The 15,930-nt window shown below is 52.0% G+C and overlaps 1 protein-coding gene across 3 annotated transcripts in view; it reads right to left on the bottom strand.

Moving 5' to 3' along the window:
* SHROOM4 (shroom family member 4) overlaps positions 1-15,930 on the bottom strand; it is a 148,012-nt gene that overhangs the window by 55,684 nt on the left and 76,398 nt on the right. For all 3 annotated transcript variants that reach the window (XM_056809166.1, XM_007507737.3, XM_007507739.3), the window contains exon 2: positions 4,542-4,693. In XM_056809166.1, coding sequence (XP_056665144.1) covers positions 4,542-4,657 — 116 coding nt within the window. In that variant the 5' untranslated portion in view covers positions 4,658-4,693. The remainder of the gene's footprint in view (positions 1-4,541; positions 4,694-15,930) is intronic.

Below are 15,930 nucleotides of genomic sequence, written 5' to 3'. Positions count from 1 at the left end.
TCCCAAGCCTGACAGGTGATTCAGAGAGTCCAGGCCTCCATGATGTGGTGAAATGGGCCTTCCTTTATTGTTCAGAGAAACCGGGCCTTCCTACTCCTGCCTCTGTTATTCCTGGGCTGCAGACAGAGCACTGCCTGGAAAGGGGAGCTTGGAAATGGGGGGGCAGAGGGGACTTGTCTGTCTGCTTGACAATAAGGAAGTAGATGGAGAAAAGCCAGCAGGACCTGGCTGGGTGTGAAAGGTTTAATTGGCCTTTCAGTGTGTCAGGTCACCCAGGCCTCCCCAAATGGGCTGAGAGCTGGAAGCACCCTAAAGGCTAAACCCAGTGGGAGAGGAAATGAGAGGAGCCGAGAGCTTGTCATTCACAAGGTGGCACATGTCATGTCATGGGGCTTTAGCCAGGAGGAGGGGCTCTGGGCCAGGCCAGCCAGCTCAGGCAGGATCAGGAATGTCTGCAGAGAGACTGGCTCATTCTGCCCTCAGCCCCTGGCAGCATCCCTGCCCCCTGCCCCTGATGGCAAATCCTGCTGCAGGGTCCTCACTGCCTTAACAACCTCCTCCCAGTAGGTCTCTGTCATGGTTGGTAAGCCATTTTCATTTGTACCCAACTTTTCATGGCCCCACTTGAGCCTTTCTTGGCCAAGATCCTGGAATGGCTTGCCATTTCCTTTCTGGCTCATTTGACAGAGGAGGAAACAGAGGCCAACAGGGTCAAGTGACTTGTCCAGAGTCACACAGCCAGGAAGTGTCCGAGGCCAGATTGGAACTCCAGAAGGTCAATCTTCCTAACTCTGGGCCTGATGCTCTATTCATTGTGGCACCACCTAGCTGCCCCTTGCAACTGTTGCCTATTTCCTGTTGATCCTCTCTCTGGCACTGACAATGCAGAGATCTGTTTGCATATTGTCTCCTCTATTGGACTGTAAGCCCCTTGAGGGCAGGGAACTGTCTTTTGCCTCTTTCGTATCCCTAACACTTAGCACAGTGCCTGGCACATCCTCAATGCTCCTTGACTGACTGATTGACTAAAACCAGATTTCCAGGGAGAGAGTGTGGACAAAGGGGCTAGGGAGGGGATGCTGGGAGGGGCCTAGATGGGGAGCAGGCCAGAGATTTACACACCATGTGTAATCACTTTAATCAAGCCCGCACCTTTCAGTTGACCTTAGTGCCATAGGCACTTATGAAGCACCTGCTGTGTACCCTGCTCCTTCTCCCCTCATTTCATCCAAATCCTCCTTAGCAACAACACTTGGGCAGGATGCTTTGGAAAGTTCCGTGCAAAGGGATGGTGCCATGAGTCACTATTTTCATAGGCCCCGGGGCAACGGCAGGCAGCTTGGAACAGGGGAAGGCAGTGAGCAGCTCTGGGGTCAAGTCCCACCTGGAACACTTTACATCCTACCCTTTGAGCTGAAGGATGAATTTGTCTTTGGGCCTCCTGAGTGCTACAGTGCTATCTCCAAACTCGGAGAGAAGTAGTATGCTATCATAGAAAGGCCTCTGAATTAGCAGTCAGAGGTTCTGGCTCCAAATCTGGCCTCTGATATTTACTCTCTGACCCCTTCTTCCCCTAATCTGGGTCTCAGTTTCCACCTCTGTGGTCCCTTCTGGCTCAAAATGTAATACCAAATGATTTCTGCTGCTGTGCCACCAGCTGGATGACCTTGGGTAAGTCACTGAAATTCCCTAGGCCTCAGTTTGTTCATCTTTCCAATGGGAATACCAATACTTCTCCCACATTATTGTGGTAAGGAAAGAACTTAGCTTATGGAAATGTCTGAGGCTAATTGTTTGGAATAAGCAGATGAGGAAGTCCTTCCTGGTGGGTGGTGCACCCAACATGCACAGGCTAAATCCTGCCACAAGGGGGCGAGCTCAGCCCAAAATAGTCATCCCTGCCAGAGCAGCCCAAAGTCTCCTCCTGGGGCAGATACTTGGGGTCATTTGTAGGGTGGCAGAGGCAGTACACACTTTGAGCCAGCTACTTCAACCCAGACCTGAACAAGGGCAATGAGAGGGGCAGGATGGCTAAGTGGGCAGGTTTGGCAGTCTGAAAGATCTGTGTTTGAATCTTTCCTCAGAATGCTGTGTAACCCTGGAAAAATCCCTTCCCCTCTCTGGGCCTCAGTTATCATTTCTGTAACAAGACCTCTAAGGATCCTTTCTAATCTTTGCTTGACCTTCTCCAGTGAGGGAGGCTTCACTCCCTCCAAATCAGCCCCTTTTCAAGGTGCCTGAATGACTCTCCCTGCTCTCCCTGTCACCAGTGCTGCCCCTCTTTGCTCCTTGTGGCTCTGGCCAGGGGAGCCCGAAGAACATACCTAATCCTGCTTTCAGATGAGGGCCTCCTGCAATACAGGCGCTCGAGGACGCCTGTTCTGGCACATGGGTGTCATTGCTAAAATGAGAGGAGTGGCCACTCTGGCACATCCAATTCCATTCAGTCTAGAGCTAGAGGCTAAAGGGCGGGGGGGGTCCCCATTTCTAACACTACAGATTTTAAGCCCCCTGGTCTTCCCCCCTCATCCACCACCTCCCTCTCAACCAGTTCTCACATCTAATCCCAGAATAACCCACGGCCTCCTAAATGAAAACAAAGCCTTGGCAACCTAACGGAACTTGACTGTTCTAACATTCATGTCAGAAAAACCAAGTGGATGAAAAACAGAAGTGACCCAGGCATGCAACTGGGTGGGGAGCCCATGACGTCCTTTGGCCAGGAGCTCCAGACAGACAGGGAGGTAGGCCCAGGCCTGGGTTGGCAGGGGCCAGATACTGAGCTGGCCTATATCGGGCCTGACGGTTTAGGGAGAAAAGCCCCACCTAGTGCAAAATGAAGCTCTAGCTGAATGCTAAGAAGCCAGAATTGTTGGATTGGGACATTTCTCTTACCCATGCTGGTGTGGAGACGAGGATCAAAGGATGGAGGAGAACAGCAGGCCAATGCTAGCCAGGGAGCCAAAGAAGGCATGAGTGAAGGCACAGACGCCATCTTTCCCAATTTCTTTCAGAAGAAAAGTCAGACAAGCACTGGCTGACCACGTCAGGACTCGAGCTGATTTCAGCAGGCTCAAGTGATGGCCTGAATTGAACATGAAGGAAGCCAGATGGCTCCATTTTCTTCTTGGCCCCGGAGGGCAAAGCTGGGGAGGGGGGGCAATGGGGAGAGGCAGATTTCAGCTCAGGAGAGTTCGAGCTCCCCCAAAAGTGCAATGGGCTGTTGTGGGAGGAAGTGACGTATCTTCAAGCCCTTGTAAGGAACAGTGTTGGGGCTGAGGGGGTGGAGGGCAAATGGCCCCAGAAGGTCCCCACTCAGTTTTGCCCCTCCTTCTGATTTGGCATGAGAGGAGCCAGGACAAGAGACTGAGAATGGGTCTTCCTGGGCCACTGCAAGCCAAGCCAAGTGAGGAGATGGCAAGGGGCATGAAGCCAGCCTCAATGCCATCGTGAACAATATCCCAGGGCTCTGGGCCTGCTAAGTCACCGTGCAGGGGAGAGGGGCCACACAGACGGCCAGGCCCAAACAGGCCAGCCGCATGCTGCACAATGAGCACAAAGCTGCTGCTTCCTCGGGCTTTCGAAATGTTCTCTCTAATGGCAGGCTGGACCTGGTTCTATGGAGATAATAGCAAAACAATAAGCAGTTCCTGCCGTCAGGGAGTTGACTGTCTACATGAGCAAAGATGGCTTCATTCTAATGAGGCAGAGGGGAAGGAGGCCCTTCCTGGCATGTGGGACACCCAGCATAAAGGCGGAGCAAATCCTGGCCCAGCTTGATCTCAGATGACTTCCAAAACGAACTAATGTGAGCAAAGTAGCCAGAGGGTGGGTGTAAGGCACATCTCCATGGGTGCCTGGCTCAAATGCCGGAATGGAAGGAGCGACACTAAGGACATCCACACAAGGCAACAAGTCAGGTCAGTGATGGGGGAGAACGAACAATAGCAGAGTCCACAGGTTGGGCATAATGCTATCCTGAGAATAGGAAAAGAGGTTGCCGGGGAGCATGGACCAAGAAAAGGAGCGTGACAAAGCACTCAGTAGTGCTGTGAGTCCAGAAGATCTGAGTTCAAATCCTGCCTCTGGCCATGGACTCATTTCCCTTTCTGAGCCTCAAGCAAGTCCCTAGGATTTACCTCCTAAGTCCCAGGCAGGTCCCAATCCCCAATGGCAGATGGAGTGCCCAAGCCCAAGCCCAGGAAAATCCCAGATTCCCAACGTATCAACCGATGAATGAGAAATGCCAAAATGGGCCCCATCTGTGCCACTGAGAGTACAGTGCCTATACCCAAGCACAGAAATATCCTCTGCTGAAGAAGGCAGGAAAGTATGTGGTGTCATTGGGAAATACTGCCATGGAGAAACAATCTGAGGAAGAAATGGTGGGCCATTTGAAAGAGCAAGCTCAGGTCGGGATGGAGAATTCGCTTCTGGCTCATGGCCCTCCCCTAGCAACCCAAATTCAAGCAGAAGTATTACTCGAATTCAAACTAGGAGCCAACAGATTGGAGATGCCCAGCATTCCGGGCACACCTTACCTCCTGACAATCATCTTCAAGATCCGGAAGGAACCCTTTATGAGGATGAGTGCTTCTTGGCGGGAGCCATATAATGGGGTACCATTGATATTCACCAGCTCATCTCCGATTCTCATCTTCCGAGACAGGGCAGCCTTGCCTCCATCTTCAATCTGGGATGGATGGGAGGAACAGAACATTGATATAAAACTTTAGGACCAACTTCTCATCTCCTGAAAGCTTTTGTGCTGGCACCGAAAGGGAGGCAGGACCCATGTTATTAGCCCCATTTTACAAACGAGGAAGTTGAGGCAACTTGCCAGAGGTTGCAAAGCCAAGAAATGGCTGTGCTGGGATCGGAACCAAACCCTCTGCCTTCAAGTCCAGTGTTTCTGTCCTGGTCTCTGTGCCATTTCCCACAAACATTTAGATGGCCCAGCCTGTGCTGTCCCAGGGGTGGCAGTGGGGACTGGCCTCAGGCAATCCTTCACAGAGGAAGAGGCCTTCTTTAGCTGCTAGAAAGGCACCCTTGGCAAAAGATTCCCCCAAAGGGCCCAACCAACCCAGAGAGATCTCTCCAAGGGCCTCTCTTCCCTTTTTTGGAATTCTTTGCCAGTGCTTAGCCACTCTCCCCCGTTTAAGCAGATGCATTAGCCCAAATGGCGCCGACATGGGCATTTCTTCATCCCCAAGCAATCCAATTACCCACATGATAGTTATCCCCGGCAAAACTTGCTCTCAGTACTTATTGATATTGTTACCTCGTCTGGCTCATTAAGCTGTCCCTTTACAAAAATGAGATCTCTGCCTATTCTAGCCTAGAGTACGGTGAAAAGAAAGACCTTTTCAATCAAAGCACCTAATTAACAAGGGCGGGCAAGGGCCAAATGCCAGACTCCACTCTGCTGACATTCGCCAATGTCCCTGATGCCGCCCACCCCCTGGGTGGGCCCCAGAGCCTCCTTCTTGGGCTACCACCTCAGGAGCACAGCCTGTCTCCTCCCTCCCTCCCTCTGGTGAGCAGCATCACGTGGCAGCAGGCAGGCATTCAGAGCAGACAGCTAAGGATTCTCCAGAGACCCGCGCACTAGACATCCGCAAATTGCAGGTGTACAAATTACAGGAGTTAAGTCTGGCCTTGTCAGGTCGGGGACAGTCTGGCGGGCAAGACCCATCTCCCCTGCCCAGAATCTTTGCAGACACCATGCTGCGCCCTCTTTTTGATTCAGTCTGTTGCCCTACATCCCAATCCACTCCCCAGGTTTGGGGTCTTCCTAGGCATGGGTGCAAATCTTGCTGACTGGCTTACTGCCAGTCAATCATCTCCAAGCCAATGCTGCAAGCATACATTCATTTATACAGAGTATGCAGCAGATGGCCCCTGTCTCCAGGGGCCAGGCTAGACAAACTCCTTGTACAATGAAGCCCTTCCTTCATCCTGACAGCTGGAGTCACAGCAAAGGCACAGCCCAGCAACCCCAGAGGAAGGAGCAGCCCCTGCCCTTGGCTGCCATTTTGCATTCTCCTGAGATACAGCGTTGCACATTCCCGGAGAAGGATCCTTCTATCTGATGGGGAAGTGAGGTACTCTTTGGTTCTTCCAACAGCAAATCGTCAGTGTGCTTTCCCAGTTGTATATTCAGAATTACTAAAGAGCTCTCCAAATAGAGAGGAGGAGGTTCAAATGAGGCCGATGCCCATCGCCACCTCCCCTCCCCTCCCCTCCCCCCTGGCCTGCCCACTAGCGGCATCATATCCAGGGCATTTTTGTGAGCCTCACACAAGGGGCTTATGCCCAAATACTGTTATTCAACCCCCAGAACCGAGTCTTTTTTCCTGCCACTTGTACTGCTCACAGACCATTGGCCATTAAAGCATGGGAGCAGGACAATGACTGGCCAAGGACTATTTGTTTCTGAACCCCATCCAGAAAGATGAGAACAAGCTGAAGCTATGAGGGTCTGTCTCTACAGCCCTTTGGATTTGTTATTCCATGTGGTATCCAACAAGAGCTCCGTGAGGTCAGGAATCTAGTATTATTGTAGCCATTTTGCAGGAGGGAGAACAGAGGGTGAGCGAAATGAAGAGAATTTGCCCATGGTGTCTGAACACAGGCTCCCTAGTAACCCCAAGTCCGGTATTCTATTCACTACACCCTACTGCCCTTAGAATAGCCTAATGCCTGCCTGGAGAATTCCGAGGTTCCTCACTAAAAGATGTCCAACTTTATGATGGCATCCCATGAAGAACGAAGGGCTCCCATCACAGTATCAACAACGCCCGCTGCTTAGACCAAGCCCTCGACAAGGGCTCGGGGTGAGGAATGGGACCTGGAGACAGACACAGAGAGGCAGAGCTACTGATGACCATGTTGAATATGGAGTCTCACCCCAAATGGGCTTCTGCCAGACTCCGCATGCCCACTCGTGACTGGGAGATCCAACGGCAGCTGATTCTGCTCACCTGAAACCCTGGTTCTTCATATGTACCTAGCTATAAAACAGCCGAGCCCTTAAAAGCCTTGGACCACCCTCAACTGGCTGGCCTAGAGCCTGGGTAGTGAGGCCAAATGGCTGTGCTGCCATCATATGGGTGTCTCCCCTTCCCAAACTCAGTCCAAGGGCAGCAGTGAGACAGAAGGACGCATCTTCTACCACTCAATGAACTCCTTGGTCAAGTGGGAGGTAGTGTGGCTGAGACCTAGAACTGCTTCAACACACCACAAATGGTCTGGTTATGTACCAAGTGAGTTCTGCTGGATTCCCGAGGTGAACGGAAAACTTCTGCTTGCTACCATGGCCAAAAGGCCGACTCTGTGCTCTCCCCTCAAAGGTCCCAGCGCCGCAGACATCTCTGGACAACTTTCTGAAGAGAGCCGGGGCCCTTTCTCTCTTTGCCCCAAAGCCCGTCCAAAGTGTAATCAAATTACTGTTCATTCACTGATTCATTAACGATTCTAGTTAGCATATTTGTTTTCAATGGAATTTATGACCCAGGCGAGCTATATTTTTTATGAGCTGTACGCACTTCATAGTCCATTGGAGCCCCTCACGGAATCACTGTGTGCAGTACCTACCTCTAAGCATACCGCATAGGACTGGGCCCCGAATTTTACTATTTTCGATCATTAGAGGGGCTTAGGCTCCTTGTAGCTTTACTTTTATGACATGCCGTCGGTCCCAGGGATGACTTCTCGGAGGCTAAGTCCTCGGCCTAAGTTCCTTCACCTACACCACCCAAGGTGTAGGTCAAATGAGATCATATTTATAAAAAGTGCTTAGCACAGTGTCTGGCACATAGTAGGCACTCTATAGATGCTTGTTCCCTTTCCTGAAATGGCTTCAAGCAAATAATTTTCCTTAGGCCTCAGTTTCTTCATCTATCAAATAAGGAGGTTGGATGAGGTGATCTCAAAGCAACAGAAGGCTAAGATAAAGGATGCAGAGTCAGAGGTGACTGATTAGAGAAACCCCTTCTCTACCAGCCAATGAGGTAAGTCTGAGGAACAACTCTGGCTGGGAGAGCCAATGGATTCTTGGGCACTGGCTCACCTAGCCTGAAACAGCACCGCCAACTGGTCTGGAAGCTCACCATAAGCAGCTTTGCCCAAAAGGGTGGCAGAAGCTCTAGGAAGCGGGCAACACAAGAGAACCTAGTGGTTGCAAGCATTGAATCCCAGAAGGTCCTGGCCACTTGCCATTGCCTCCTAAGGGGCAGGGCAGTCCCTTAGGCCGACTCGTTGGCTTCTCCCGTATTTGCAGACACAAACGAGCATCACAGGTGGACATCAGACCCAGGCCAAGGTGAGCAAAGGCAAAAGGAATTAGGCAAGATGTTCAGTGCTTCCACACACATTACCCATATTCTTCTGTGTGCGAGGCAACTCGAAACGCCTTCCTGAGAGCTTCTGTTTTAACTAACGCCATTAGTGTCTGCTGAGAAATGAGAGTGTGTTTGAATTGCCACCCATCTTACATTTCCATAGAGCAGGAACCGAGGCTCAGTGTTTACCTAGACTTACTGACAATCATAATCCAAACATTCAGTAACTCGGTGGAACAGGCCTCTTCAGTTCAGGAAGCTGCTCTCTGGTCTTCCCTACTCTAGACACTAACCAGTGCTGACCAACTTGGGGCTGATTTCGAAAGGGAAAGGCGCACACCTTCATGCACCAAGAATCCAGGACTTGGCTTCTGTCTGCCCCTCCATGGACAGCTTGACCTGTTTTGCCTAGAAATGGCTCCCCCTGGATGGGTGGGCCCTTACAGTTCATTTGGTCCAATCCCTTCCTTTGACAGAGAAGGAAACTGAGGCCCAGAGAGGCTAAGGGACTTATTGAAAGTCAAACAGCCAGATAAAGGCAGAACCCTAAGCTTCCTGACTTATTCCAGTGCCGTCTCTAATATTCCCTGGTGGTGGGGTTCAGTCATTACAGTCATGCCTGGCCCTTTGTGACCCTATTTTGGCTTTCTTGGCAAAGATACTGGAGTGGCTTGCCATTTCCTCTTCCAGCTCATTTTCCAGAGGAGGGAACAGAGGCAAACCAGGTTAAGTGTCTTGTCCAAGGTTGCACGGCTAGTAAGAGTCTGATGTTAGATTTGAACTCATAATGATCAATTTTTCTGACTCCAGACCCAGCATGGAGGTCCAGGCCTGGCCAAGTGGTAGCACTAGACAAACAAGCTGTTGCTAGGACAAGTCGTTGTTTGACCAAAGAAACCAGAACCATTAAGACAGAAGATCCTCCAGTTCCTCCTCTATACAATGACGAAGTCAGCCCAGGTGACCTCAGAGGTTCTTTCCAGCTCTAGACCAGAAGGAGGTCAGGACAAAGCCTGGCACCAGCTGAAGAAGGCAGTAAAGGCAGAAGTCAAGAGGCAGATGACAAGGAGAGGTCAAGTAGAAGGAATGGCATGAGCAAAGATATGGATATGGGAAAGGGGCGGTGAACAAGGACTGAATAAGCACACTTGCTATGTGCCAAGCACTGTGCTAAGCACTGGGGAAACAAAGAGAGGTAAAAGGTAGTTCCTGGCCTCCAGGAGCTGCTGTTCCAGTGTGGACGATAGAACAAGAGTCCATGAAAGGGTTCTCTGGAGGGGAAGGCATTCTGGTGACAGCAGGCAGTCCAATGTCCTGGCGATGCAGATGTCAAGCTGGCGCTGTTCACTGTGAGCTAAGCTGGGAAGAGTAGGAGGTCGAATTGAGGATGGGGGCTTTGAATGCCAGGCAAAGGCATTTCCACCTGATTCCACAGGTAGGAGAGGGTCTTTACTGGAAAGTCAGGCAAAAGGAAGAACTAAGGCCAAGAGCACAGAAGGACCACAATGGGCATCAGATGAGGCAGTGAGCGATGGTAGCCCTCCACAAACGGGTGCCTTCCTGGCCCCAAATCAATGATCCTTTAGTCCTGAGCCAAAGTAACCAGCACTCCAAGGAGGGTATGACAAACAGATCCCCCCCCCCCCGTCTCTCTCTCTCTCCCTCTCTGTCTCCCCCCTCTCTCTGTTTCTCTGTGTGTCTCTCTCCCCCTCCCTCTCTCTGTCTCCCTCTGTCTCTGTGTGTGTCTCTCTCTGTCTTTCTCTCTCCCCTCTCTTTGTCTCCCCCCCTCTTTCTGTCTCTCTGGGTTTATCTGTGTGTCTCTCTCTCCCTCTCTCTCTCTGTCTCCCTCTGTCTCTGTGTGTGTCTCTCTCTGTCTCTCCCCCTCTCTCTGTCTCCCCCCCTCTCTGTCTCTCTGGGTTTCTCTGTGTGTCTCTCTGTCTCCCTCTGTCTCTGTGTGTGTCTCTCTCTGTCTTTCTCTCTCCCCTCTCTCTGTCTCCCCCCTCTCTCTGTCTCTCTGGGTTTCTCTGTGTGTCTCTCTCTCCCTCCCTCCCTCTGTCTCTGTGTGTGTCTCTCTCTGTCTTTCTCTCTCCCCCTCTCTTTGTCTCCCCCCTCTCTCTGTCTCTCTGGGTTTCTCTGTGTGTCTCTCTCTCCCTCCCTCTCTCTGTCTCTCTCTGTCTCTGTGTGTGTCTCTCTCTGTCTCTCCCCCTCTCTCTCTCCCCCCCCTCTGTCTCTGTGTTTCTCTGTGTGTCTCTCTCCCCCTCCCTCTCTCTGTCTCCCTCTGTCTCTGTGTGTGTCTCTCTCTGTCTTTCTCTCTCCCCTCTCTTTGTCTCCCCCCCTCTTTCTGTCTCTCTGGGTTTATCTGTGTGTGTCTCTCTCCCTCTCTCTCTCTGTCTCCCTCTGTCTCTGTGTGTGTCTCTCTCTGTCTCTCCCCCTCTCTCTGTCTCCCCCCCTCTCTGTCTCTCTGGGTTTCTCTGTGTGTCTCTCTGTCTCCCTGTCTCTGTGTGTGTCTCTCTCTGTCTTTCTCTCTCCCCTCTCTCTGTCTCCCCCCTCTCTCTGTCTCTCTGGGTTTCTCTGTGTGTCTCTCTCTCCCTCCCTCTCTCTGTCTCTCTCTGTCTCCCTCTGTCTCTGTGTGTGTCTCTCTCTGTCTTTCTCTCTCCCCCTCTCTTTGTCTCCCCCCTCTCTCTGTCTCTCTGGGTTTCTCTGTGTGTCTCTCTCTCCCTCTCTCTCTCTCTGTCTCCCTCTGTCTCTGTGTGTGTCTCTCTCTGTCTCTCCCCCTCTCTCTCTCCCCCCCCTCTGTCTCTCTGTGTTTCTCTGTGTGTCTCTCTCTCCCTCCCTCTCTCTCTTTCTCTCTCTCTCTGTCTCCCTCTGTCTCTGTGTGTGTGTCTTTCTCTGTCTCTCTCTCTCTCCCCCTCTTTCTGTCTCCCCCCCCCTCTCTGTGTCTCTGGGTTTCTCTGTGTGTCTCTCTCTCCCTCTGTCTCTGTGTGTGTCTCTCTCTGTCTCTCCCCCTCTCTCTGTCTCCCCCCCTCTCTGTCTCTCTGGGTTTCTCTGTGTGTCTCTCTGTCTCTCTCTCTGTCTCCCTCTGTCTCTATGTGTGTGTCTCTCTCCCCCCCTCTATCTGTCTCCCCCCCTGTCTCCCCCCTCTCTCTGTCTCTCTGGGTTTCTCTGTGTGTCTCTCTATCCCTCTCTCCCTCTCTGTGTCTCAGCAAGTCTGGCAGCAGAAGGTCTTTACAATGGGATGGAAAAGGCTGTAATTTAGCACAGAGTTTGTGCCAACTGGTCAAATAGCTGATGTGAGAGACCGGGGGGGGGGGGGCGCTTTCCCACACAACACATGTGGAAACAGTTAGGTTGTCCAAGGGTCCTCCCAATTTGTCAGCACCGTGACCTGCTCCTTCATGCTCGTGGGAGATAGCCCAATAAAATTAGGCAGGGAGTTAGAGCCAATGTGGGTTAATTCTGCTTAGATGTGCAGAACCAGAATTCCCCAGGGGGATCCATTTTCTCATTACTCCTTTTTTCAGAGCTCATCACTGGCAATTTCCTGATGGGTGTCAGAAGAATCGAGGTGACGTGGTCTAGTAGTCAAAACAGAAAAGTGAACTGAGGTGGGCAAGATGGCCACACATGCCATCTTTGGTTTCCCCAAGCCACCGAGTTATCCCTAAAAGCCTAACCATCTACACTCGAAAGGACATTAAGCAACAAGGGGCCTAACACTCTCCCTTCCCGGGGGTTGGTTAATACCAGAGCGTCCCTGTAGAAGACAAAGTCTTCACCTTCAGGCCCCTGAGATCAGCAGAGCAGCCATCACCAGATAGGCAGAGCAGCCCAGAAAGGAGCCAGCAGGTCTCCTGTCACAGGAGTAGGTTAGCCCAATCAGAAAGGCCGCGTAGATGATTAATCTGGCAGCTGTGGACACAGGGAGGTGAGATCTGCAGCCAGTAAGTCTGAGGAACAGCAGATAGATCTGTCCCTTTCTGAGACTGTCAATGGCCCACATTAAGAAACCAAGCTGGCCTAAGCTTCTGGGCTCATGGCTCTAAACTGGCCCTAATACTGCGGACTAACTATGCTGTCAGGAGCGCCCCGTGAAACCTAGAAGGGTGCGGTTGTCTCAGTGGCTTCCTCTCTACCCGTGGGTTGTATTTCCCTTTGTGCTGGGTGTCCCTGAGAATTTGACTCAAGCTGCTGCTTCAGGAGCCCTTATGGGGCAACCAGCAGGATTAGCTTCTAAAGACAACTGGTACAGTTACCACTACTGTGGCCTACACATACCTTCTGGGTGCCCTTCTCTGTTGTTTTGGGGATCATCATACCTAGAGGACCCAGGAGGTTCCAAGAAGTGAGAAGCCAGAAAATGGCAAGTTCCCTTGTCCAAAAGTGCTCCCCTTTCTGAAGCCAGGGTTCCTCTCTTCCTCTCTCCCTCCTCAGCCCTCCTTGTCTCCTCATTCCACAAGCTTCCAAAATGGCAGATGAACAGGATGTCATGGGCAGGATGGGGGGAGGGGAAGAGAAGGAAAGCATCATCATCCAGGCCCCCCATCCTTGGCCAAGTCCCTTCCCTCTCTTGATCTCCATTTTCTCTTCTGTAAAATGAAGGGGCTGGACCGGACGGCCTCTAAGGTCCCTTCCAACTCTGTCATTCTGTGATTTGGTAACCCTTGATGTGTGTTGACTGCTGAAGGCAGAGTGAGCCCATCCTGTCCCCTCAGAATCATCTACTGAGCCAAATTCCATGTGTGTATGGGGGATGTCCTCTGGGGCCTTCCCTCCATCTTAGAAGGCAAGAAAGGGCGAAGAAGGGACTCTCTCCCCTTTGCAAAGCCTTCCTGGTGACAGAAATGTTTACTGTTTACCGAGTCAGCAGAATATTCTGAACTTGGGAACAAAGCAGATGGCGCACCTTTGTAGGACTGTCCCGGGCTTCCCCGGGGAGAGCACAGAAATTACTCTCTCCTCCTCTGTCTCTCATTAACATGCCTTAAATAATCTACAACTCAGCTGGCTTTGCACATCGTAAAACATGAAAATGCATGCAAACCCAGGAGGCTGCAGGATGGGGATTTGTTCAGTTAATTTATTGGGGGAGAGAGGGCCCCCCACCTCCACCCCCCCAGCAGTTGGGCTTTAAATAACAATTTTCCTGAGCAACATGCAGCTGGAGTGGGGGAGGAGAGGGGAGGGCTGAATTCGGGGGAGGTGGGCATTTGGCTTTACCAGATGGCGGGAGACTCACTGCAGGGCAAAGTCTAACCAGCGTGCTTCGTCAAAGTCTTCTCTCTCACTCTCCCGCCTCCCCCCACCTTGGCAGTTTGGGGGGCAGAGGTCCCCTCTTCTTTTTTCCCCAGTTTGCTTCCCAAAGCGAGAAAGAAAACTATCTGGGGCTGAAGTGATCTGTCACCACACACCTAACTCTGCTTGGAGGCTGGGATCCTCCCATGAAATAACAGCCAAACGTTCTGCAAAGAGTCACCTCTGGGCTCAGAAGAAAGCCCAGCCAGAGCTGTCCCCGCCCCCACCCATAAGGCCACAAGAGGGGGCTCCCCCAGCCCCAGCCCATGAACTGCTGCCACAAAGAGCCATTCATTGGCCAACAGCCTGGCAAGCAAGCCCACCCCACCCCCTGCTCTCTTGGGCAGCTTGGAGCAAGAAGCAGGGTGGGGGGGGGAAGGTGGACTGGGGAGGGTGGGGGGGAGGGGGCAGATGCTGGCCCTGCCATTAGTTATTACATGAGGGACCCTGGGCAACGCACTCCATTCCTCTCCTTGGGCCTTAGTTTCCTCCCCTATAAGAGGAGGGGGTTGGACTCCATGGCCTCTGAGGCCCCTGCCAGTTCTCCATCTGTGATCTTCTGACCCTCGTCTCTCCCAGATGGTAGAACTGTGGGGAGAGGGGACTGGGGGCACTAGGGGGAAAATGGAGCTCTTCTTCACTCCTCAGAAAACAGGCTCAGTTCTTGGCCTTCCTCCTCCTATGAACCTACCACCCCTCACTGGCCAGTTGGGGGGCCAGGTTCCACAGTCCTCTATTGGCCCTGAAGTGCCTTAGCAGCCATCCTAGAAGGCTACAGTCCTTATTCCTAATGACATGACCTTGTCCTTGTGCATTCCATCATGAATCTGCTACCCTAGGAAGTCACGTGGACATTCTTGTAAGTTGAGTCTTAGAGGGCTTTGGCCTTCTGCTGCTCTGGTATCTGTATCTGGGGCTGAAGACTTGGGAGGGCACCACAGTGGGCACTAGGCATTCCCTTCCCAGATCTTTTATCAAGATGTTGAAGACAACAGTTCTGGTCCTCCCTCCCTCCTTCCCTCCTCAGGTCACCTTACATTCATTCTATCTAAGCAGAATTTAAGTGTTTCCAACAGAATGGGAGCTCCTCCTCAGAGGGCAGAGAACCTCCCATGATGCAGTGCCCATAGGAGACATTTGGATACATACTGGCTGTATCCAAGTGTGCTGAACTGAATGAAAAGCAGATCTTGAAATTATGGGTGATTGGGTATGGGGTCCTGCCTTTAGGTGCTTTCATTTGGCCCATTTTCCAGATGAGTCAACTGAGGACAGAAGAGGGTGCCACACACAGGCACACAGTTCTCAAGTGGGAAGATGTTCCCTTTCATAAAGAAGCAGAGGGAACTAAACCTAGTCCTTTTTCCTTGAAAACCCACAGGGCTCCTATGATCCATTACTATTGCTCCTCACAAGGAAGAGGCCTGGCTCACAAGTATGGTGGAACAGAAAGAGGGCTGGACTTGTGACCAGAGAACCCGAGTTCAAGTCCCTCTTCTGCTACTTGCCACCACCGGGACCTGGGGAAATCCCTCAAGCTCCCTTTTGTCTGCTGTAAAGTGAGGGAGGAAACTGGGCTAGATGGCTTTGGAGGGCCCCTCGAGCTCCAGTCTATATCCGGATGAATGGAGAGAGGAATGAAAAGGCATGTTCCAAAGCTGTCCTTATTGGCCCCAAAGTTTCCGGAATAACTAGCCAAGTCTCTCCCTTCTTTGTCCCAAGCTGAGAGGTGAATGCTTTGGCCAGCTGGTACTGGGTGGGAGGTGCGGGGCAACTCTGAATCACTCCCGCGCTGCCAGCTCCAATATGTGGCTTTCATTTTTAGCCCCCCCCACCCCACTTTGGAAGCTCATTTCATAAAAGTCTCCCAGACAGCACCTCCCCCGCCCCACCCTCCACCCCATGAACCCAAAAGGTCCTGCTGCTCCCAGCGTCTGGGAATTCAGGGCAGCCTCTGCTCTGCCTTCCTGTGCACTCTGTCTCACAAGGAGACCTTTCATTCCTCCAGGCCCGAGTGCTGGAAGGGCCGAGCCAGATGCTGGGGCCCAAACCAGACTGCAACTTGATTTAGAAGGTGGCTAACCACGTCCCTCCCCACCCCCACCCGTCTCCATCACGAAGAGGCATGCACCCACAGGCACACGGGTGCACACAAGCACATGTGTGCAGACCCAAAGACACATCTCAGCTCGGTGTGACAGTCCTCTCTTGAGGCCTGCCTCCCCCTCCAGCTCCAGCCCCTCTGAACTTGATCGTGTGTCTTCACTAGTGCCCTGCGCCATTGGGCAGGAGGCAA

The sequence above is a fragment of the Monodelphis domestica genome, chromosome X (assembly GCF_027887165.1).
Source record: "Monodelphis domestica isolate mMonDom1 chromosome X, mMonDom1.pri, whole genome shotgun sequence".
NCBI classification, from domain to species: domain Eukaryota; kingdom Metazoa; phylum Chordata; class Mammalia; order Didelphimorphia; family Didelphidae; genus Monodelphis; species Monodelphis domestica.
Note: the sequence above shows the minus strand (reverse complement) of the source record. Positions and strands in the feature narration are given on the sequence as shown.